This window comes from Anolis sagrei, chromosome 2 (genome assembly GCF_037176765.1).
Source record: "Anolis sagrei isolate rAnoSag1 chromosome 2, rAnoSag1.mat, whole genome shotgun sequence".
NCBI classification, from domain to species: domain Eukaryota; kingdom Metazoa; phylum Chordata; class Lepidosauria; order Squamata; family Dactyloidae; genus Anolis; species Anolis sagrei.
In genome coordinates, this window is record NC_090022.1 from 7206029 (window position 1) to 7229713 (window position 23685).

General features: G+C 45.3%; 1 protein-coding gene across 1 annotated transcript in view; it reads left to right on the forward strand.

Annotated features, from left to right (window-relative positions):
• The first annotated feature begins 6048 nt into the window (after positions 1–6048).
• Positions 6049–23685, forward strand: part of LOC132765319 (uncharacterized) — a 66188-nt gene continuing 48551 nt past the window's right edge. Inside the window, exons 1-5 of the mRNA XM_067463267.1 lie at positions 6049–6114; positions 9333–9936; positions 11689–11771; positions 14192–15304; positions 21705–22206. Coding sequence (XP_067319368.1) covers positions 9351–9936; positions 11689–11771; positions 14192–15304; positions 21705–22206 — 2284 coding nt within the window. The 5' untranslated portion in view covers positions 6049–6114; positions 9333–9350. The remainder of the gene's footprint in view (positions 6115–9332; positions 9937–11688; positions 11772–14191; positions 15305–21704; positions 22207–23685) is intronic.

Here is a 23685-nt window from a genome sequence, read left to right on the forward strand (position 1 = left end):
TCCAGAGACACTGACCCCCACCAACAACAGACCAGGACAAAACTTGTCACAAAGAACTCCCGTGACCAACTGAACCTACTGGAGCAGCTTGGGAGGAACTGACCTTGATTTTGTGAGTTGTAGTTCACCTACATCCAGAGACACTGTGACCCCTTAGTTCACCTACCTCCAGAGACACTGTAACTCCCTACCGAGAATGGACCTGGACCACACATGGCACACAGAAGCCCAATGAGCAACTGAACCTACTGGAGGGGTTTAGGGGGATTGACCTTGATTTTGGGAGTTATAGTTCACCTACATCCAAAAACACTATGACCCCCACGAGTCAATAGACCAGAGCCAAACTTGGCACATTGAACCTCCATGACCAACTGAACCTACTGGAGGGCTTTGGGGAAACTGACCTTGATTTTGTGAGTTATAGTTCACCTACATTCAGAGACACTGGCCCCCACCAACAATAGATGGGACCACACTTGGCACACAGAACTCACATAACCAACTGAACATACAGGAGCAGTTTGGGAGAACTGACCTTAGTTTTGGGGACTTGTAGTTCACCCTCATCAAGAAAACCAGTGATCCCAACTGACAATGGACTTGGACCAAACGGCGCAGAGAAGCCCCATGACCAACTGAACCTCCTGGAGGGGTTTGAGGGGACTGACCCACCATGGTGGGAGTTGTAGTTCACCCTGCAGCCAGAGAACATACTGAACTGTTGGCGCAAACTTGGCACAAATGCCCAACATGACCAACTTTAAGTACTGATAGAGTACTTAGAGTTAACCTGGCATGGTGTGAGTTGTAGTTCACTCACAACCTTATGCGTTTGTTTATTTATTTACTATATGTGTATACCGCCCTTCTCAGCCCTCAGGCAACTCAGGGCGGTTTACAGAGGCAACGATTCGATGCCCAAGAACATCATAAAACATTTTAAAATAGTATAAAACCAAACAAAAGTAATAAAAACATAAGCCATTTGTGTCTCCTAATTAAAAACATTATCCATCTTGTTGTCCAGTCGTTCCAAGTTCCTATGTCTTTTACATTACATTTTTGAAATTGAAATTGAATCCAGACAAGACAGAGGTACTCCTGGTCAGTCGCAGGGCCGAACAGGGTATAGGGTTACAGCCTGTGTTAGACGGGGTCGCACTCCCCCTGAAGACACAGGTTCGCAGTTTGGGTGTGATCCTGGACTCATCGCTGAGCCTGGAACCCCAGGTTTCGGCGGTGACCAGGGGAGCATTCGCACAGTTAAGACTCGTGCGCCAACTGCGACCGTACCTTGAGAAGTCTGACTTGGCCACGGTAGTCCACGCTCTGGTTACATCCCGCCTTGACTACTGCAACACTCTCTACGTGGGGTTGCCTTTGAAGACGGCCCGGAAGCTCCAATTAGTCCAACGGGCGGCAGCCATGGTATTAACAGGAGCAGGGCGCAGGGAGCATACAACTCCTCTGCTGTACCAGCTCCACTGGCTACCGATTAGCTACCGAGCCCAATTCAAAGTGCTGGCTTTATTTATTTATTTATTTATTTATTTATTATTTGCATTTGTTGACCGCCACTCTCAGCCCGAAGGCGACTCGTGGCGGTGTACAGAACACAGAACATAAAGACAACAGTTACAGTAAATCAGAGTCATAAACACACAACTTACTAACAACAAATAATTAAGCTAAAAATCCGCTTCGTCTTGTTTGGGTCATAATCCATCTCGTCGTCTTAGTCCATTCCGGTGGTCATTCCAAAACACAGCACTTAATTGAAGGCCTTTTCAAAGAGCCAGGTTTTTAGGCCCTTACGGAAGGCCATGAGGGAGGGCGCCTGTCTAATTTCCGCAGGGAGGGAGTTCCACAGCCGGGGGGCCACCACCGAGAAGGCCCGTTCTCTAGTCCCCGCCAAGCGTGCCTGTGAGGCAGGCGGGACCGAGAGAAAGGCCTCCCCGGATGATCTCAAGGTCCTCGTGGGCTGATAGGCCGAGATGCGGTACTCAAGGTATTTTGGGCCGGAACCGTTTAGGGCTTTGTAGGTAAGCACCAGCACCTTGAATTGGGCCCGGTAGCTGATCGGCAGCCAGTGGAGCTGGGACAGCAAGGGCGTTGTGCGCTCCCTGCGTCCCGCTCCGGTTAACAACATGGCTGCCGCGCGCTGGACTAGCTGAAGCTTCCGGGCCGTCTTCAAGGGCAGCCCCACGTAGAGAGCGTTGCAGTAGTCGAGGCGGGATGTGACCAAAGCGTGTACCACCGTGGCCAAGTCAGACTTCCCAAGATACGGGCGCAGCTGGCGCACGAGCCGAAGCTGTGCAAATGCTCCCCTGGTCACCGCCGAAACCTGGGGATCCAGGCTCAGCGATGAGTCCAGGGTCACACCCAAGCTGCGAACCTGTGCCTTCAAGGGGAGTGCGACCCCGTCCAGCACAGGCTGTAACCCTATACCCTGTTCGGCCTTGCGACTGACCAGGAGTACCTCTGTCTTGTCTGGATTTAATTTCAGTTTGTTCGCCCTCATCCAGACCATTACAGCGGCCAGGCACCGGTTCAGGACTTCGACGGCCTCCTTAGTAGCAGGTGGGAAGGAGTGACAGAGTTGGACGTCATCTGCGTACAGGTGACACCGCACCCCGAAACTCCGGATGATCTCGCCCAGCGGCTTCATGTAGATGTTAAACAGCATGGGGGACAGGATGGAACCCTGAGGAACACCACAGGTCAAAGGCTGTGGTGTTGAACAGGAGTCCCCCAATAACACCTTCTGGGTACGGCCCTCCAGAAATGACCGGAGCCACTGCAAAGCAGTGCCCCCGAGACCCATCTCTGCAAGGCGCCCCAGAAGAATACCGTGGTCGACGGTATCGAAGGCCGCTGAGAGGTCCAGAAGCACCAACAGGGACACACTCCCCCTGTCTAGCTCCCGGCGGAGATCATCCACTAAGGCGACCAAGACCGTCTCGGTACCATGTCCCGGTCTGAAGCCAGACTGTGCCGGATCCAGATAATCCGTGTCTCTCAAGAATACCTGGAGTTGTGAGGCCACCACGCTTTCCATGACTTTGCCCAAGAAGGGAAGATTGGAAACAGGCCGAAAGTTGTCAAATTTAGTGGGGTCCAGTGATGGTTTCTTCAACAGCGGCTTTATAATAGCCTGTTTTAGGCTCGCTGGAATCGTGCCTTCCCGAAGGGAGGCATTAACCACCACCGTTACCCACTCAGCCAATCCCCCTCTGGCCTCTTTCAGAAGCCAGGATGGGCAGGGGTCTAGGATGGACGTGGTAGGCCTCATTCCTCCAAGTATCTTGTCCACATCCTCGGGTTTCACAAACTGAAAAGAATCCATCAAAATAGGACAAGCAGGTGCTTGGGTCACATCCACAGAGACTGCATTTAATGTGGCGTCCAGCCCAGAACGGATCAAAGCGACTTTGTCTGCAAAGAACCGAGCAAATGCTTCACAGCGCGTGTCCGAGTTGTCAGGGCTCCCACCTGAAGTAGGGGGAGTTAAAAGACCTCTGACAATTCGAAACAACTCCGCCGGACGGTTTTTTGCAGACGCAATAGTAGCCGCAAAGAAACTTTTCTTTGCGGCTTTTATTGCCGCGGCATATGCCCTTAAAAAGGACACAAACCGTGCTCGATTTGGCTCGCTTGGGTCCGAGCGCCACACGCTCTCTAGTTCCCTCTTTCTTCGCTTCATCGCTGCCAGCTCCTCAGTGAACCAAGGAGCTGGTTTAGCTCGGTTACTCGAGAGGGGACGTTCCGGAGCGATCCTGTCAATAGCCCTGGTCATCTCCCCATTCCAGAGAGCGACCAAGGCCTCGACATGGTCACCTACCGAGGTGGCGGGAAAATCCCCAAGAGCCGTCAGGAATCCGTTCGGATCCATAAGCCTCCTGGGGCGGACCATCTTAATGGGTCCTCCACCTCTGCGGAGGTTAGGGGGCGCAGTGAGCCTGAATCTGATCAGGAAGTGGTCGGTCCATGGCAACGGAGAGATGGACAACTCCTCCACACCGCCACCTTGCTCCCATCCCTGACAGAAAACCTTTAAAGCCCTAAACGGTTCTGGCCCTACATACCTATCCGAACGTATCTCGGCCTATCAGCCCACCAGGACCCTAAGATCTTCAGGAGAAGCCCTTCTCTCCATCCCGCCTGCTTCACAAGTGCGGCTTGCGGGAACGAGAGATAGGGCCTTTTCTGTGGTGGCCCCCCGGCTTTGGAATGCCCTCCCTACTGAAATAAGATCAGCCACCTCGCTAATGGCATTTCGGAAAAAACTGAAAACTTGGATGTTCGAGCAAGTTTTCAACTAATTCCGATGTGATGATGTTTTGATCATGGACTAGCAATCAAGGATAACGAATTGGATTACGACTTTAACTATGAGATGTTCCGGTCTGTATTGGTGGCCCAATACTATGTATGTATATGTATGTATTTTTATATTTTATTTTATATTTTTAAAGTGAATATTGTATTTTTAAATATGTTGTAAACCGCAATGAGTCGCCGCACAGGCTGAGATATTAGCGGTATACAAGTGTACTAAATAAATAAATAAATAAATAAATAAATTTTCAAATGCTTGCTCGAACAGCCAGGTCTTGACTCTTTTCTGGAATGTTAAGAGGGAGGGGGCCAATCTAATGTCCCCAGGAAGGGTCTTCCATAGCCGAGGGGCCACCACTGAGAAGGCCCTGTCTTTCGTCCTGGCCAAACGTATTTGTGACGCAGGCGGGATCGAGAGCAGGGCCTCCCCAGACGATCTTAAAGTCCTAGCAGGTTCATAAGGGGAGATGAGTTCGGACAGATCAGTTGGTCCAGAACCGTTTAGGACTTTACAGGCTAAAGCCAGCATTTGAATTGTGCCCAGTAGCAGACTGGCAGCCAGTGGAGCTGGCACAACAGAGGAGTTGTATGCTCTCTGAGCACTGCTCATGTTAGTCATCTGGCTGCCATCCGTTGGAACATTTGGACCATTTGGAGCTTCCAGACAGTCCTCAAAGGCAACCCCACGTAGAGAGCTTTGCAGAAGTTAAGGTTGGCTTTGAGCCCCTCTTTAAATCTCTTTTCCTGTCCACCAACATTCATAGAATCATAGAATCAAAGAGTTGGAAGAGACCTCATGGGCCATCCAGTCCAACCCCCTGCCAAGAAGCAGGAATATTGCATTCAAATCACCCCTGACAAATGGCCATCCAGCCTCTGCTTAAAAGCTTCCAAAGAAGGAGCCTCCACCACACTCCGGGGCAGAGAGTTCCACTGCTGAACGGCTCTCACAGTCAGGAAGTTCTTCCTAATGTTCAGATGGAATCTCCTCTCTTGTAGTTTGAAGCCATTGTTCCGCGTCCTAGTCTCCAAGGAAGCAGAAAACAAGCTTGCTCCCTCCTCCCTGTGGCTTCCTCTCACATATTTATACATGGCTATCATATCTCCTCTCAGCCTTCTCTTCTTCAGGCTAAACATGCCCAGCTCCTTAAGCCGCTCCTCATAGGGCTTGTTCTCCAGACCTTTTATCATTTTAGTCGCCCTCCTCTGGACGCATTCCAGCTTGTCAATATCTCTCTTGAATTGTGGTGCCCAGAATTGGACACAATATTCCAGGTGTGGTCTAACCAAAGCGGAATAGAGGGGTAGGAGGCTTCTGTTGCATGGAGGCACCCTCTGTTTGGGAGGTATGCCATTCAGAAACAAGAGAACTCCAGACAGCAAGCCATCAATCTCCTAAACAGAAGATGCCTCCAGGCAAGAGAAGCCAGGCTACCTCTATGCAGATGCCCTCACTGAAATAATAATAATAATAATAATAATAATAATAAGGTTGCATTGTCCCTAATCAAGCCATGCTTGCAAGGGAAGTTGCCTGTAATGGCGTTTCCAGTCTCTCTCCCTTGCATCCTGGCTCTTCTCCAACTTGGTTCATGGAAAACAGCTTCATTGAATTGCAAATTCCCTAAAACAGCTTAAAGGATTAACTTCCCAGGGAGGGAGGGAGGAAGGGGCGGGGAAAGGGGCGTGTCTACTGAGGAGGCCCCGCCCACCATTCAGGAACCCGGAAGAGAGGCTGCAACAACAAAGGAGCAGAAGCCTTGGCAGAAGGAGGTGAGCTCTCATTCCCCACTTTTTGGGGGTGGCCCCAGATCTGGAGGGAAAGAGGGGGAATGAACCCCAGAAGGGGGAAGTGGAGTGGGGAGAGCCTCCCTTGGGTCCCTCAGCCAGGATCCAGGAAAGCCAGGGAGAGGGGAAAGGCCAAGGGGAAGGCATACACAGCCTCCTCCTGACCCAATTGAAGACAAGCCAGCAAGCAAGGGCTGGGTAGGAAAGCTGGATTTAGGAAGATTACATTTGCAAGGAGATGGACCTGGTAGAAATGTCTCACAATATTATATGCTCCATTGGGGGTAGGGATACTTTGTGGGTGGTTGCTGCAATAGTCTCAGCACAATTCCCAGCCTGCAAATATAATTTAACTGTGAGATATATGTATGTAGGTACATTTCTGATTTTCCTTTTGTACATAGACTCAGCACAATTTCCACCCTGCAAATATAATTGGATATTAGATATATTTCTGACTAGCTGTCCCCTGCCATGTGTTGCTGTGGCCCAGCCTGTGCATATGTGTTTTTGTGTCCAGAGGAGAGCGATTAAAATGATAAAAGGTCTGGAGAACAAGCCCTATGAGGAGCGGCTTAAGGAGCTGGGCATGTTTAGCCTGAAGAAGAGAAGGCTGAGAGGGGATATGATAGCTATGTATAAATATGTGAGAGGAAGCCACAGGGAGGAGGGAGCAAGCTTGTTTTCTGCTTCCCTGGAGACTAGGACGCGGAACAATGGCTTCAAACTACAAGAGAGGAGATTCCATCTGAACACGAGGAAGAACTTCCTGACTGCGAGAGCCGTTCAGCAGTGGAACTCTCTGCCCCGGAATGTGGTGGAGGCTCCTTCTTTGGATGCTTTTAAACAGAGGCTGGATGGCCATCTGTCAGGGGTGATTTGAATGCAATATTCCTGCTTCTTGGCAGAAGGGGGTTGGACTGGAGGGCCCATGAGGTCTCTTCCAACTCTTTGATTCTATGATTCGATGAAAAAGCAGCGGGAAGGAGATTCTATGATTCTATGTGTGGTTTTGCACATATATACGTTATATATTTCTGATTTTACTTTGTGCATAGACTCAGCACAATTCCCAGCCTGCAAATATAATTTAACTGTGAGATATATGTATATAGGTATATTTTTGATTTTCCTTTTGTGCATAGACTCATCACAATTTCCACCCTGCAAATATAATTACATATTAGATATATTTCTGACTAGCTGTCCCTTGCCATTTGTTGCTGTGGCCCAGTTTGTGTATATGTTTTTTGTGTGTGTATATATGTGGTTTTGCACATATATACGTTATATATTTCTGATTTTCCTTTGTGCATAGACTCATCACAATTCCCAGCCTGCAAATATAATTTAACTGCAAGATATATGTATGTAGGCATATTTCTGATTTTCCTTGTGCATAGACTCATAGAATCATAGAATCAAAGAGTTGGAAGAGACCTCATGGGCCATCCAGTCCAACCTAATTCTGCCAAGAAGCAGGAATATTGCATTCAAATCACCCCTGACAGATGGCCATCCAGCCTCTGTTTAAAAGCCTCCAAAGAAGGAGCCTCCACCACACTCTGGGGCAGAGAGTTCCACTGCTGAACGGCTCTCACAGTCAGGAAATTCTTCCTCATGTTCAGATGGAATCTCCTTTCTTGTAGTTTGAAGCCATTGTTCTGTGTCCTAATCTCCAGAGAAGCAGAAAACAAGCTTGTTCCCTCCTCCCTGTGGCTTCCTCTCACATATTTATTCATGGCTATCATATCTCCTCTCAGCCTTCTCTTCTTCAGGCTAAACATGCCCAGCTCCTTAAGCCACTCCTCATAGGGCTTGTCCTCCAGTCCCTTGATCATTTTAGTCGCCCTCCTCAGCACAATTCCCAGCCTGCAAATATAATTTAACCGTGAGATATATGTATGTAGATATATTTTTTGATTTTCCCTTGTGCATAGACTCAGCACAATTTCCACCCTGCAAATATAATTAGATATTACATATATTTCTGACTAGCTGTCCCCTGCCATGTGTTGCTGTGGCCCAGTCTGTGTATATGTGTTCTTTGTGTGTATATATATGTGGTTTTGCACATATATACATTATATATTTCTGATTTTCCTTTGTGCATAGACTCATCACAATTCCCAGCCTGCAAATATAATTTAACTGTGAGATATGTATGTAGAGATATTTCTGACTAGCTGTCCCCTACCACGTGTTCCTATGGCCCAGTCTGTGTTTTCTGTGTATATACCCTATATGTGTATATATGTGGTTTTGCGCATGCATTATAATGTATTCTTTTTTGACCTTTTAAGTCTCTTCCACTGTGTTTTTCAGTATTTTTATGAGTTATGGTCACTCGTTGGCCTGATAGGTGTATTGTGTCCAAACTTGGTTTCAATTCGCCCAGTAGTTTTTCAGTTATGTTAACCCCACAAACGAACATTACATTTTTATTCATATTTATTTTCCTTTGTGCATATTCATATTTATTTTCCTTTGTTCATATATATAATTTCATCTCACAGTGAAATTATATTTGCAGACTGGGAATTGTACTGAGTCTATGCACAAAGGAAAATAAATATGAATATATATATAGATATAGATCTATTTCTGATATTCAAATTTCTGATATCTCAAATTTCAACCTTCTTTCAGGGGAGCACCTGAGTCTCTCTCTCTCTCTCTCTCTCGCTTCTTCTCTCGTCTAAACCTTCATAGATAAAGTCTGAAAAATGTCACAGTATCCAAAAGTCCCAGGCTCAGCCTGCTCCCTGGGCATTGCCCGACCAATCAGCTTTATGCATCTTATTTAACAGTTGACACACACACACACTGATTAATTGCATGCTTCAGCAATTTTTACTGCTATTTTATATTTAGGGGATGAGCTGTCAAGCGAAAAAACCCTCTAAACTAAGTTTTCCCCCTCCTTTTCATTTAGCATATATAGGCTTATTATTATTGTGTTTATGTTTATTTTTATCCCACTTTTTCTCTGCATACGGAGACTCAACGCGGCTCACAACTAAAAGCATAACAAGGGAAGATGGCACATTGAAGGAAAGTGAATTCCCATTGTGCTGATTCCTTAGCTTACTCCTAAACACAGAATGTCCCTTCCTCCCTTGAAAAAGTGTTAATGGTTTACAGATCTTGTTAGTTAACTGGTTAGTTAACACTTGACTTGATCTTCCCCCTGTATTGTGTAGGTTCTTGTCATTTATCAGATGGAGAAGGGAAGAGGTTCTCCAGCCCAGATGGAAATTGTTTTGGAGACCAAAGTGAAGGTGGAGGAGCCAGACCCAGCCAGCCCCGAAGAAGGAGGAGAGCCCAGTGACACATGGGGCGGGAGAAGTCTGGATTTCCAGGGAGAAATGGATCAGGATCTCCTGAATAGGAAGGCGGCCAGTTCGGATGTTGTCTGCCAGCTCTTCCGGCGTGTCCGTTTCCAGGAGGACAAGGGGCCCCGAGATCTTTGCAGCCAACTCCATGCTCTCTGCTGCCTGTGGCTGAAGCCAGAGAAACGCACCAAGGCGGAGATGGTGGACCTGGTGATCCTGGAGCAGTTCCTGGCCGCCCTTCCTCCGGAGATGGAAAGATGGGTGCGGGAAAATGGGCCGGAGACCAGTTCCCAGGCGGTGGCTTTGGCTGAAGGCTTCCTCCTGAGTCGTTCAGAAGAGGAGAAGACGCTGCAGGAAGAGGAACAGGAGAAGAGAGAGATCCTTCAGGCTCAGGAGGTCCCATTGGATACCAGTCAGAACTTCCCTACCAAGTGGATCAAGCTGGAGGAGGACAATGAGACTGTTCCACTAGGTAAGATGTCTTCTTTCTCTTGGTTTCAAGGATCCCTCACATATATGGTGGTCTCTAAAACCCCAATAACTCCTGTCTTGGGTTGTTGTGAGTTTTTCGGTCTATCTGGCCATATTCCAGCAGCATTCATAGAATCATAAGAGTTGGAAGAGACCTCATGGGACACTCAGTCCAACCCCTGCCAAGAAGCAGGAATATTGCATTCAAAGCACCCCTGACAGATAGCCATCCAGCCTCTGTTTAAAAGCCTCCAAAGAAGGAGCCTCCACCACACTCCTAACTCCTAAACAGAGGCTGGATGGCCATCTGTCAGGGGTGATTTGAATGCAATATTCCTGTTTCTTGGCAGGGGGTTGGACTGGATGGCCCATGAGGTCTCTTCCAACTCTTTGATTCTATGATTCTGTGATTCCTAACGTTTTGCCTGCATCTGTGGCTGGCATCTTCAGAGATTCTGTTGGAAATGAAGCAAGTGGAGTGTATATGGACCTGTGTAATGTCCAGGGTGGGAGAAAGAACCCTTGCCTGTTGCAATTAGGAAGCTTGAATTAATAATAATAATAGTAATAATCATCATCATCATCTATATAAATAAAAATGTAATGTTTGTTTGTGGGATTAACATAACTCAAAAACCACTGGAGGAATTGACACGAAATTTGGACACATTATACCTAACAGTCCAACGAGTGTCCATCACCCCTAAAACACACACACAAAACCCCAGCAGAGCAGACTTAAAACCCCAAAGAAACATATATACACATATACACACCTAATGTGTGAGAATATTTTGCTAGAATGTTTTAAGCACAGTTTTAAGAATATATATATATATACACACACTAGCTGTACCCGCCACGCATTGCTGTGGCCAACCTTCCCTCCCTCTTTCTCTCCTTCTTTCCCTCCTTCCTTCATCCCCTCTTTCCTTCCTTCCTTCCCTTTTCTTCCTTCCTTCCTTCCTTCCTTCCTTCCTTCCCTCCCTCCCTCCCTCCCTCCCTCCTTCCCTCCTTCCTTCCTTCCTTCCTTCCTTCCTTCCTCCCTTCCTTCTGTATCTCTTTCCTTCCTTCCTTAGCTTTTTGCTTCCATCCTTTCTTCTCTTTCCTTCTTTTCTTATCTCCCTCTTTCTCTCCTTCTTTGTCTTCTTCCTTTGCTTCTTCTTTCCTTCTCTCCCTTTTTTTTCTTTCCTTATCTCCTTCTCTACCTCTTTCCTTCCTCCCCTTTTTCTTTTCCTTCCTCTTCCTCTCCTTTCTTCCTTCTCTACCTCTTTCCTTCCTTCGCTCTTTGCTCCCATGCTTCCTTCTCTCTTTCCTTCTTTCTTTCCCTCACTCCCTCCCTCTTTCTTTCTTTCTTTCTTTCTTTTTCTTTCTTCCCTTCCTTCCCTCTCTCTTCCTTCCCTTTTTTTCTGTATCGTCATTTAGTTTTTTGTCATTTAGCTTTTTGGGGATTTTAAGACCTTTCCACTGTTCTTTTTGGGGGGGGGGGGGTGGATATGAGTGATGGTCACTCGTTGGTCTGTTAGGGGTATAGTGTCCAAATTTCATGTCAATTCATCCAGTGGTCTTTTAGTTAGGTTAATCCCACAAACGAACATTACATTTTTATTTATATAGATATCTATTTATCTCCAAGCTGGCATTGTGTGGGACCAGCCTCATTCCTTGAAGCTTCTCTCATAACAAACTTTGAGAAACAAACGAAGCCACTAAATTTTTATTTATTTCTTTTCCATTTTTTGGCATTTCATAGGTTATGAGCCAAGGATTCTGCGAAGACAGAATAACTCGTCTTTTCCCGATGCAGGAAAAACGGCCTCTGTGCAACAAGATCAGGTAAAAGGATGTCTCATGAATGACTTTTCAATAAGTTTGAAGCATAGGTTCTTTTTATTGCAATTTCCAGTGTGAGAGGGAACATCAGATTACAGAAAAACATTTAGACATACAGGCATACAGATTCTGTGCAACTATATTGGATGTACAACAACTTATAGTTACATTGGACTAACAAACAGACAAAGGGAAATTACATTTTCACTCACCATTCACACACATGTACATGCATTCATCTTCATGCATCCAAATATTATTGTCTTTTTTCTCACTTCTTGGAGAAGCACCTGTTAGGCCAGACCCTGCTTTCCTGCAGCCTGCCAACATGTAGTTCCAAACCTTCCATAAGTTCAAAACTCCTCTTTCCCTAAGCACAATGCCAAGACCCAGATCTGTGTTTTCCATACAGAGAACCTGACTCCTTCCACAAAATCCAAGACTCCAAAAGTGCACTTCTTCCTCTTCCCTTGAGAAAGAAGCCCCAAATTGTCCAGAATCATGCTTTCCCATAGCAGATCTGACACTCTCCAAATACACCATCTCTCTCCTTCCCATGGAGCAGAGCATGACGGGTGGAACAGACTCCTCAGGTCTGCCACACTTTGAGCATTATTAGACTGAGTCTTTTATAGGAATATTCTGCTGATTATTATTTATTTATTATTTATTTTATTTCAAATATTTGTACCCCACCCTTGTAGGGGGACTCAGGGTGGCTTACAGCCGGCAAAATTCGATGCCCTACATACAAGATAAAACATACAGTAATTACATAAGAATAATAGGTTAATTTAAAAATTTGTTTAAAAAACCATTTACAATAGTACTGGCTGTCTAACCTTATCTAGAATCAAATTCTGCAAACACAACACAATCAGAAGCCTATCCATAGTCCATTTTCCGTAGCATTTATCATCATTGACATTGTCATTATCTGCACGTTATGCAAAAGCCTGGTCCCATAGCAACGTTTTCAATTTCCTCCTGAAGGAGAGGAGGGATGTAGTTGACCTGATTTCACTGGGGAGTGAGCTTCACAGGCAGGGGGCCACCACCGAGAAGGCCCTGTCCCTCATCCCCCCCAAGTGTGTTTGCACTAACGGCAGAGCCGAGAGCAGGGCCTCCCCAGAAGATCTTAAATTCTGAGGTGGGATGTAGAGGGAGATACGTCCGGACAGGTAAGCTGGGCCGGAACCGTATAGGGCAGTGGTTCTCAACCTGTGGGTCCCCAGGTGTTTTGTCCTACAACTCCCAGAAATCCCAGCCAGTTTACCAGCTGTTAGGATTTCTGGGAATTGGAGGCCAAAATTTCTGGGGACCCACAGGTTGAGAACCATTGGTATAGGGCTTTATGGGTCAAAACCAGCATTTTGAATTGTGCTAGGAATTGGACAGGCAGCCAGGGGAGCTGACATAACAGGGGGTGGTATGCTCCTTGTATGACGCTCCGGTGAGTAATCTGGCTGCCACCCATTGGACTAGTTGGTGTTTCCGAGCAGTCTTCAAAGGCAGCCCCAGGTAGAGCACATTGCAGTAATCTATTCGGGATATAACAAGAGCGTGGACGTCCCAAAGTTGTAAATGAATGATAGATGTCTTTCATCCTGGCTCCATCTCAGTTTCCTGGGCAAATGTTGACTTTTCTTGATTGGTATTGACAAACACAAGGCTTGTGTTTACTTAACATAGGGAATGTTGCAAACATTTTCTTAACTTGAAAGAACCATTGTCACTGTTCTTATCAGAGTTTACTTTTCAGTTCTTATTAGCAACTTTTAATTACAGTCCAGAAATCAGGTAGTTAGTCAATGCAGGCCTTAATATTAAACTGGTGTCTTCAAATTTACTAACTCCATCCATACATTCTTCTGTTCTTCCATTCATTCCCACACATCATATTAAATTCACATTGATCAAATATGCAATCAAACTTCATGATGGTTGGGGGGTGTTGAGACACAGCAACACCCCACACACACACAAACACCAAGTGCCCGCTGGGAGGGACGGGATGCAACCGGCACAGGCCAGGTCTTGAGTTTTCTTCTAAAGGATAGGAGGGAAGTAGCCAATCTGATGTCAGTAGGGAGAGAGTTCCACAGGTGGGGGGCCACTACCAAGAAGGCCCTGTCTCTCGTCCCCACCAGTCTCGTTTGCAAAAGTGGTTGAATCAAGAGCAGGGCCTCTCCAGCTGAGCTTAAAATTTAAAACAGCAATACCCCCCCCCCCCCATGCACCAAGCACCCACAGGGAGGGATGGGACATGACCGGCAACAGCTAGGCACGCAATCCTTGGTGGGTATGCTGTGCTTGACCCTCGCGCTGCGGTGCCTCACCCCCTTCCAAACAAGTGCCCAGCACGTGGAAGGGCCCACTGGAGACCGCCGCTTTTCTGAACAGCATGTTTTTTTTCCAAACAGCAACATACGGCAAACCCTCTGGCGTACCGTGCATCCACCACAGCAACTCACCGCCGGGGTCAACAAGAACAAGTGCGATCGCAATCCAAAACAAGCAGCAGAGCTGCCTTGCCAGCAATCCACGCATGCTCCTCTTCTTGGGCGAGTATCGTGACGAAAAGAAAGAAGGTTGTTGTATCAATGGACCAGAAACTCGAGGCAATCAAGAGACTGGACAAAGGAGAGACGATGCAGAAGGTAGCCAACGACTACGGTGTCGCACGGGTAACAGTAGGAGACTGGAAAAGGAACCGATTGGAGATAGAAAAATGGTGTTCCTCCAGAATTACCGATGGTGCACTGAAAGAGAGGAAGACGATGAAAAAGTGTGAGTATGAAAAAGTGAGCGAAGCTTTGTACGCTTGGTTTACGCAGTTCAGAGACAAAGGCGTGCCTATTTCGGGGCCTATTTTGCAGCAAAAGGCGTTGCATTTTCGAAAGGAATTTAACGAAGGCGACCCAGATTTTACCGCAAGCGTTGGTTGGCTCGACAGGTGGAAGAAACGTTACGGGATCCGTCAGTTAAGCGTTGGTGGCGAGAAGCTGTTGTCAAATTATCAAGAAATGGAGTCGTTCAAAAGAAAAATTCAGGACTTTGTTGAAACGGAAAGCCTAACAAGCGATCAGATATTTAATTGTGATGAGACCGGCCTCAATTACAAAGTGTCACCCAGGAAGAAGAAGTTGTTAGGCAAAGATAAACGTAAAATTACGGAAAGGGAAAGCAGAGATGAAACCGAAGAAAGCCTTCAACCCTTAGTCCAGCGCGTCCCTGGGTGTGAGAACGCCTCTTCGCAAGAAGTTGAAAGTTGGATGAACGAAGACATAACTGATGAAGAAATCGTCACTTTTATCAATAGCGATGGCGAGGAAATTGAGGATCAAGCATCAACGGTCAAACGTCTCAGAATCTCGCAAAAGGATGGGGTTAAGGCTCTAGAAAATGCAATGACATACATAGAGCAACAAGAAGAAGAAGCTACGGGAATCGACATAACGATGCTGCAAAGATGTCGAAACTTGGCAGCGAAGAAACGGCTATCGGCAGGAAAGCGGGCAAGGATCACTGATTTTTTTTAACCTTCACAGGACTGAACTTTTTGTTGAATAATATAAAATAAACCACGTGCAATTTGCATTTGATCAGCCCACACACTGCCTTGCAAGAGAAAGAAAATATGATGCTGCAAAGATGTCGAAACTTGGCAGCGAAAAAACGGCTATCGTCAGAAAAGCAGGCAAGGATCACAGATTTTTTTTAACCTTCACAGAACTGAACTTTTTGTGGAGTAATGTAAAATAAACCACGTGCAGTTCACGTTTGATCAGCCCACACACTGCCTTGCAAGAGAAAGAAAATATGCCAATCGACATAACAATGCTGCAAAGATGTCAAAACTTGGCAGCGAAGAAATGGCTATTGTCAGGAAAGTGGGCAAGGATCACAGATTTTTTTAACCTTCACAGGCCTGAACTTTTTGTGGAGTAATGTAAAATAAACCTCGTGCAATTTGCATTTGATCAGCCCACACACTGCCTTGCAAGAGAAAGAAAATATGCCAGTCGACATAACGAAGCTGCAAAGATGTCGAGACTTGGCAGCAAAGAAACGGCTATCGTCAGGAAAGTGGGCAAGGATCACAGATTTTTTTAACCTTCACAGGACTGAACTTTTAGTGAAGTAATGTAAAATAAACCACGTGTAGTTCACTTTTGATCAGCCCACACACTGCCTTGACAGAGAAAGAAAATATGCCATACAGGTGATAAATAAAGAACAAGTAGTTTACTCTTCTTAAATCCAGAACAACATATGTACAATGTGATCAGTTGCACCAACTCTCATTTTTTGTTCTTTTTAAAAAATTGTTTTCTTATACACACATATACATATATATATATACACACACACACATACATATACATACATACATAGAAACATACAATCTTCAAAATTCAACAGTCAAACTACAAGTATTTTTCCCCAATCCCACCATGTAGGATGTGGTGATGGTGGGATTAGTTGCACCAACTCTCATAATGTCATTTTATGAGGTGTTTAAAATTTTCTTTGTCCATGTGGATAAACATCTTCAGTTCATGAAGTGAGATCACACTCCAAAATATCTCTCTCTGCTTCTCTCTTCAAACTGTCTCTCTCTCTGCACCTGCATAGCACAAGCCTGAACAAAAATGTAACAGTATCCAAAAGTCCCTGGCTCAGCCTGCTCCCTGGACATAGCCCAACCAATCAGCTTCATGCAGTCGACACACACACAAACTGATTTCTTGCATTTTCCAACACTTTTTACGGATTTAACTTCCAACAATGTTGTTACTGTAAGCTCATTTTATGCTATTCTCTTTTTATTTGTAGTCATTTTTTAATGTTAGATTAAATACATTTTCAATACATTGCGAAGTTTTGGTGCTAAATTCATTCATACATTAATTACTACATAACTTTATTGTGTATTGACCTGCTTTTTTCTGTCCATTTGTTGTAAAAACATGATGTTTTGGTGCTTAATTTGTAAAATCATAATGTAATTTGATGTTTAGTAGGCTTTTCCTTGATCCCTCCCTATTATCCAACATTTTCGCTTATCCAACGTTCTACCGGCCTGTTTATGTTGGATAAGCGACATATCCTCAGTGAGTATCCTCAGAGTAGTGTGGTAAACAGTCTTCCCTCTTTCTTTCAAATGTGTCCAACCTGTACAACATATATAATTCCTTCTTATTTAGCTATGTGCAAGCTCTCTCTCCCTAGCATGTACTTCCCCACCCTATGATACATAATCTTAACCTATAGAGCAGTGTTTCTCAACCTGGGGGTCAGGACCCCTGGGAGGATCATGAGGGGGTGTCAGAGGGGTCACCAAAGACCATCAGAAAACACTGTATTCTGTGTGGAAATTTTGGCCCAATTCCATCGTTGGTAGAGTTCAGAATGCTCTTTTATTGTAGGTGTACTATAAATCCCAGCAACTACTATGCTGGCACGGCTGTGCCAGGAGATTTGAATTTCTTTTTCTTGCACTATTAGTTTGCATGAATCCATTTGGGCCATGCATTTTGCAATTGAGTAGCTTTCCCCAGGTTGCAGCCATAGGGCCAACACCTATCAATCATCGTTAGAGCCTTTAGCTCCGCCCCTTTCCCCAGGATTGGAGGGAAAAGGGGGCTTTCAGTTCAGTCTCACAGTTTAAAGCCTGGCAGTAGGACGTGTGGGCTAGGACCTCTGTCCCACCTGTAAAAAGCTTTGGAGAGAAAAGGGGACTTTCAGTTCAGTCTCACAGTTTGAAGCCTGGCAGTAGGAAGAAGAGAAGGCTGAGAGGAGATATGATAGCCATGTATAAATATGTGAGAGGAAGCCACAGGGAGGAGGGAGCAAGCTTGTTTTCTGCTTCCTTGGAGACTAGGACGCGGAACAATGGCTTCAAACTACAAGAGAGGAGATTCCATCTGAACATGAGGAAGAACTTCCTGACTGTGAGAGCCATTCAGTAGTGGAACTCTCTGCCCCGGAGTGTGGTGGAGGCTCCTTCTTTGGAAGCTTTTAAACAGAGGCTGGATGGCCATCTGTCAGGGGTGATTTGAATGCAACATTCCTGCTTCTTGGCAGGGGGTTGGACTGGATGGCCCATGAGGTCTCTTCAACTCTTTGATTCTATGAATCTATGACGTGTGGGCTAGGACCTCTGTCCCACCTGTAAAAAGCTTTGGAGGGAAAAGGGGACTTTCAGTTCAGTCTCACAGTTTGAAGCCTGGCAGTAGGACGTGTGGGCTTTTCTCTGTCCCACCTGTAAAAAGCTTCGCTTCTTACAGCTCTGATGGGGTTAAAGAAATAGATCTATAGCCAGCTTTGCTGGGGAGTAAAGTTACAGATCCACAGCTTTTGCTGGGGAAAAAGGAAAACCTCTACAGCTTGCTGGGGTTAAAGAAAAGATCTACAGCTAGCTTTTGCTGGGCAAAAAAAATAGTTCCTACAGCCTTCATGGAGAAATCTACAGGACACCAGCTTGGCAGATCTACAGACCTTGCCTGGTAAGGGACCATTCGGGCTATCCATAATGCAGCTGGGAGTTGGGGCCTCACGCCAGCAAGGTTAAGAAAGATTGCCCAAGGAGAGGTCGGAAGGTTTCCCTAAAGAAGATCGGAACAGTTTATCAAGCAGTTGCCTGTCCCTTGTCAGCAGATCGAGAAAGCTACCAGTTTTTCAAGATTATAAAGCATCTAATTCGTTTGTTCGAAGATTTAAGCTTTAATAAAGAACTTTGTTGGACTTATTTTGAGCCTCTACAGAACTTTGTGTTGGGAAACCTATGGGACCCTTTAGCTGAGGCACCCCGGCGTCTCGTTGGGCATACAGAAAACACGTCCTGCAAACAGACCCAGCGCACGGCAGCACAACTTCAACTCCCAAATGTCAAGGTCTATTTTCCTCAAATTCCACTAGTGTTCACATTTGGGCATACTGAGTATTCGTGCCAAGTTTGGTCCAGATCCATCATTGTTTGCGTCCACAGTGCACTCTGGATGTAGGTGAACTACCACTCCAAAGTTCAAAGTCAATGCCCACCAAACTCTTCCAGTATTTTCATGTTTTGTGTGCCAAGTTTGGTTCATTTTCATCATTGGTGGAGTTCAGAATGCTCTTTGATTGTAGGTGAACTATAAATCCCAGCAACTACAACTCCCAAATGACAAAATCAATGCCCCTTCCCCAACCCCACCAGTATTCAAATGTGGGCATATCGGGCATTTGTGCCCAATTTGGTCCAGTGAATGAAAATACATCCTGCATTTCAGATATTTACATTACGATTCATAACAGAAGCAAAATGACTGTTATGAAGCAGCAACGAAAATAATGTTATGGTTGGGGGTCACCACAATATGAGGAACTGTACTAAGGGGTTGTGGCATTAGGAAGGTTGAGAAACACTGCTATAGAGCTACTGAAAACAGAAATGGGCCTTGCTGTAAGCACGAGGCGAAAGATGTGTCTCCTTCCTAGGAATTCTTTCTATATACATACATACATGCAAAATTACACGAGTCCCTGTGAATTGTCATTTTCGTAATGTAATTGAGTGCTGTAAAGCTCAAATTGTGCGATTTTGGATTGTGTGGTTTTAATAATTGGTTTTAATGTATAGATGTTTTAACTTTATATTTTTGCTAATTATATGTTGTTCATAGAGTTTTGGTTTATGTATGTAAGGCACTGAATTTTGCTGTTATTTTTTGTATAAACCGCCTTGAGTCCCCCCCAGGCGTGATAAAAGTGGTATATAAATACTGTAAATAAATAATAATAAATGGATGTATATGTTTATTTTAATTGTATGTTTGTTTATGCCAACCTGTAAGCTGCTCTGAGTACCCTTTGGGGTGAGAAGGGCGGGGTATTAATCTATATAAATAAACATGTAATGTTCTGGGTTGTTGTAGGTTTTTGGGGGCTATATGGCCATGTTCTAGAGGCATTCTCTCCTGACGTTTCGCCTGCATCTATGGCAAGCATCCTCAGAGGTAGTGAGGTGATAATAATAATAATAACAACAGCAACAGTAACAACAACACAACAACAACAATGCAATCCTACCTCTGAGGATGCTTGCCATAGATGCAGGCAAAACGTCAGGAGAGAATGCCTCTAGAACATGGCCATATAGCCCTAAAAAACCTACAACAACCCAGTGATTCCAGTGATTTTGCCTGAATCTATTGGAGGCATCCTCAGAGGTTGTGAGGACCTACAACAATCTAGTGATTCCAGCCATGAAAGCCTTCGACAATACATGTAATATTCGTTTATGGAATGAACATAACTCAAAAACCACTGGGCGAATTGGCACCAAATTTGGACACAATACACCTATCAGGCCAATGAGTGACCATCACTCATAAAAACACGGAAAAACACAGTGGAAGAGACTTAAAAAACCAAAAAATAAAAATACATTACAACGCATGCGCAAAACCACATATATATATATATACACACATATACACAGACTGGGCCATAGCAACACGTGGCAGGGGACAGCTAGTATCTATATAAATAAAAATGTAATATTCGTTTGTGGGATTACCATAACTCAGCTATGCTACTCTGCTGCTGAGTATGCATGCCCAGTGTGGAACACATCTCACCACGCTAAAACAGTAGATGTGGCTCTTAATGAGACATGCCGCATTATCACGGGGTGTCTGCGCCCTACACCACTGGAGAAATTACACTGTCTAGCCGGTATTACACCACCTGACTGACATTCGCCGGGAAGTAGCAGCCAATAGTGAAAGGACCAAGGCAGTGACATCTCCAGCCAATCCCTTGTTTGAGTATCACCCAGCATGCCAACGACTTGAATCAAGAAATAGTTTTCTAAGATATACAGAGACACTCGTTGGAACACTTCACCAAGCGAGAGTCCAGAAGTGGCAGGCTCAAACCCAGAATCTCAACCAATGGCTGATACCGAATGAGAGACTCCCTTCTGGGCACACAGAAGACTGGGCGACTTGGAAGGCGCTGAACAGACTGCGCTCTGGCACCACGAGATGCAGAGCCAATCTTAAGAAATGGGGCCACAAAGTGGAATCCACAACATGCGAGTGTGGAGAAGAGCAAACCACTGACCACCTGCTGCAATGCAACCTGAGCCCTGCCACGTGCACAATGGAGGACCTTCTTGCGGCAACACCAGAGTCACTCCAAGTGGCCAGATACTGGTCAAAGGACATTTAATCAATTACCAAGCTTGCAAACTTTGTGTTTTGTTTGTTTGTTTGTTTAAAAAAAGCAATACAACGTTTTGGCTTGCTCCTGACATGATAAATAAACCTAGTGAATGAACTGCAGAGAGCTGGGACCAACATAACAAAGGCTACCATCAGTAACATACAACACCACCCGCCAGGGACTCGGATCCTGCAGTGCCAGACGTGTCCCCTTAAGCCAGTCCATGTCCAGGGCCGACTGGCATTTGCTAGAGAGTATTTGGATGATCCAGAAGAGTACTGGGAGAATGTCATGTTGTCAGATGAAAGCAAAATAGAACTCTTGTCCAGAAGACAACAGTCCTTTGTCCCACCCTGGTCATTCCACAGATATATAAACTCTTTTTCCTAGTTCCAACAGACCTCACTACCTCTGAGGATACTTGCCATAGATGCAGGCGAAAGTCAGGAGAGAATGCCTCTAGAACATGGCCATATAGCCCGAAAAAACCTACAACAACCTAAAGTTTGGCAGGAACACAACCCTTTGTCATGTTTGGAGGAGAAAGAATGCTGAGTTGCATCCAAAGAACACCATCCCTACCCTGAAGCATACTAGATAGATACATAATCTATCATATCTATGGCTGGGATGGCAATCTGTGATTGAATATAAACCAAGCGTGTTGTCCAAAATCTTAATAATCATAACGAATCTATGTTCCGAATCTCTTAATTACAGGTCTGCCGAACCATGGGTCCGAAGAAAGTGCGTGCCAACAAGAAAAGGATGATGTGCTTGGACATAAAGCATGAAATCATCAGAAAACATGAGCAAGGTGTGCGTGTTGTTGACCTGGCGAGGCAGTACAATCGTAGCCCTTCGATGATCTGTACGATTTTGAAGCAGAAGGAGTCGATTAAGGCGACGACGCCAGCCAAGGGCGTTACGATTATTTCAAAGCTCCGGACCGCTGTCCACGGAGAAATGGAGGAGTCGCTGTTGGCGTGGTTGACGGAGAAGCAGCTTGCGGGAGATACCGTCACCGAGAGCATCATCTGCGAGAAGGCGCGAGCCATTTACGGGGATTTGTTGCGCCGGACGGCGGGAACATCCATGGACAAGGCGTCGGAAGAGTCCTTCAAAGCCAGTCGGGGATGGTTGAATAACTTTAAAAAGAGGACCAGCATTCACTCCGTCGTCAGGCATGGAAAGAAACACCCTGAAAGTGTTGCCACAAGTTGTGCGTTGGCGCCATGTGATGACAACTGTCCCACTCATTTTAGGAACACTTTGAAAGGAAGGAAGAAACACACCTCTTTAGACAGGTTTTCATTGAAATGCCCTGCAAGTGGAAGCAGATAACGACCAGCACTTTGTATTTAGCTCAAAAGCAGATCAGCAGCCATTGGAGCTGCCGCAGCATCAAAGTTGTTTTCTCACTTTTCGGTTAGTAATCTGGACACCAATCTCTGCACTAATTGTAGCTTTCGAACTATCTTCAAAGGCAGCCCCACGTAGAGAGCTTTGCAGTAGTCCAAAAGGGAAGTAACCAAGGAATGGTTATCCCACACAGGTTTCATACACCACAATAGGAACACCTCTGACCTTAAACACCACACTAGCTTGGTAAAATCAGCAAGCAGTTTATTGAATAATATACGTTGGCAAAGCAACAAAAAAAGCAAAAACAGTAAAGATCCAATATACGAAATAGTCCATAAGCTTAAGAGGAAAACTAGATCCATGAGTACATAAAAATCCATGAAACTAGGCACTTGAATCCATGAAACCAGACAGCAGGAAAATCTCAGACAAATATTGAGCTTGGCAAAAACTTGGTACATGAAACTCAGAGCACTTGAAAGCAAGACCGTGATAAGATAACAACGTGGATCTGACTGAGGCCACTCTCTCCCATGAATCATTATAAAGCTTTTTCAGAACTCAAAACTGAAAGGAAAGCATTTTTCCTGACCTTCCTTACCAGATAACGGTTTGTTATCTCTCTTTTGCTGTAGCCGAACTGATCGTCTCAGTCTCTGAAGACTTTGCCTCTGTTTACTAGAACTTCGCTTTCTGTCCAAACTTTCATTACCTTCTCCAGTCGGGGGTGGTTGAATAACTTTAAAATGAGGACCAGCATTCACTCTGTCATCAGGTATGGAAGGAAACACCCTGAAAGGGTTGCAACAAGTTGTGCATTGGTACCGTGTGACGACAATTGCCCCACTCATTTTAGGAACACTTTCAAAGGGAGGAAGACACACACTTCCTTGAACAGGTTTGTATCGAAACGTCTTGCAAGTGGAAGCAAGGGAAGTGTGGCAAAAAAGGCAAACATCAGTGAAGAAGAAGAAGAAGAAGATTAAGTGAAGTCTGGTATTGAAGGAAAATACTTACTCCACACTTAATAAATCCAGTTTATTTCTTTATATTATCTTTTATTGACTTAATAGCTTGGGGATCCGGCACTGCCCAGGTTATTTGAGAAAGGCATTAATGAGGGTCACAATGGTCTCATGAAGTGTGTGACAGTACACAAATCCCATCATCCATTGTCCGTCCTCCCTCAAACCTCAACAGGACGTAAAGGACCTCAACAGGACATGGGGGTTATGGGTGCCAAGTTTGGTCTTGATCTGTCATTGGATGAGGGTTGCAATGGTCTCAGGAAGTGATTGAGAGTACTGCAAGTCCCATCATCCATGGTCCTCCTGCA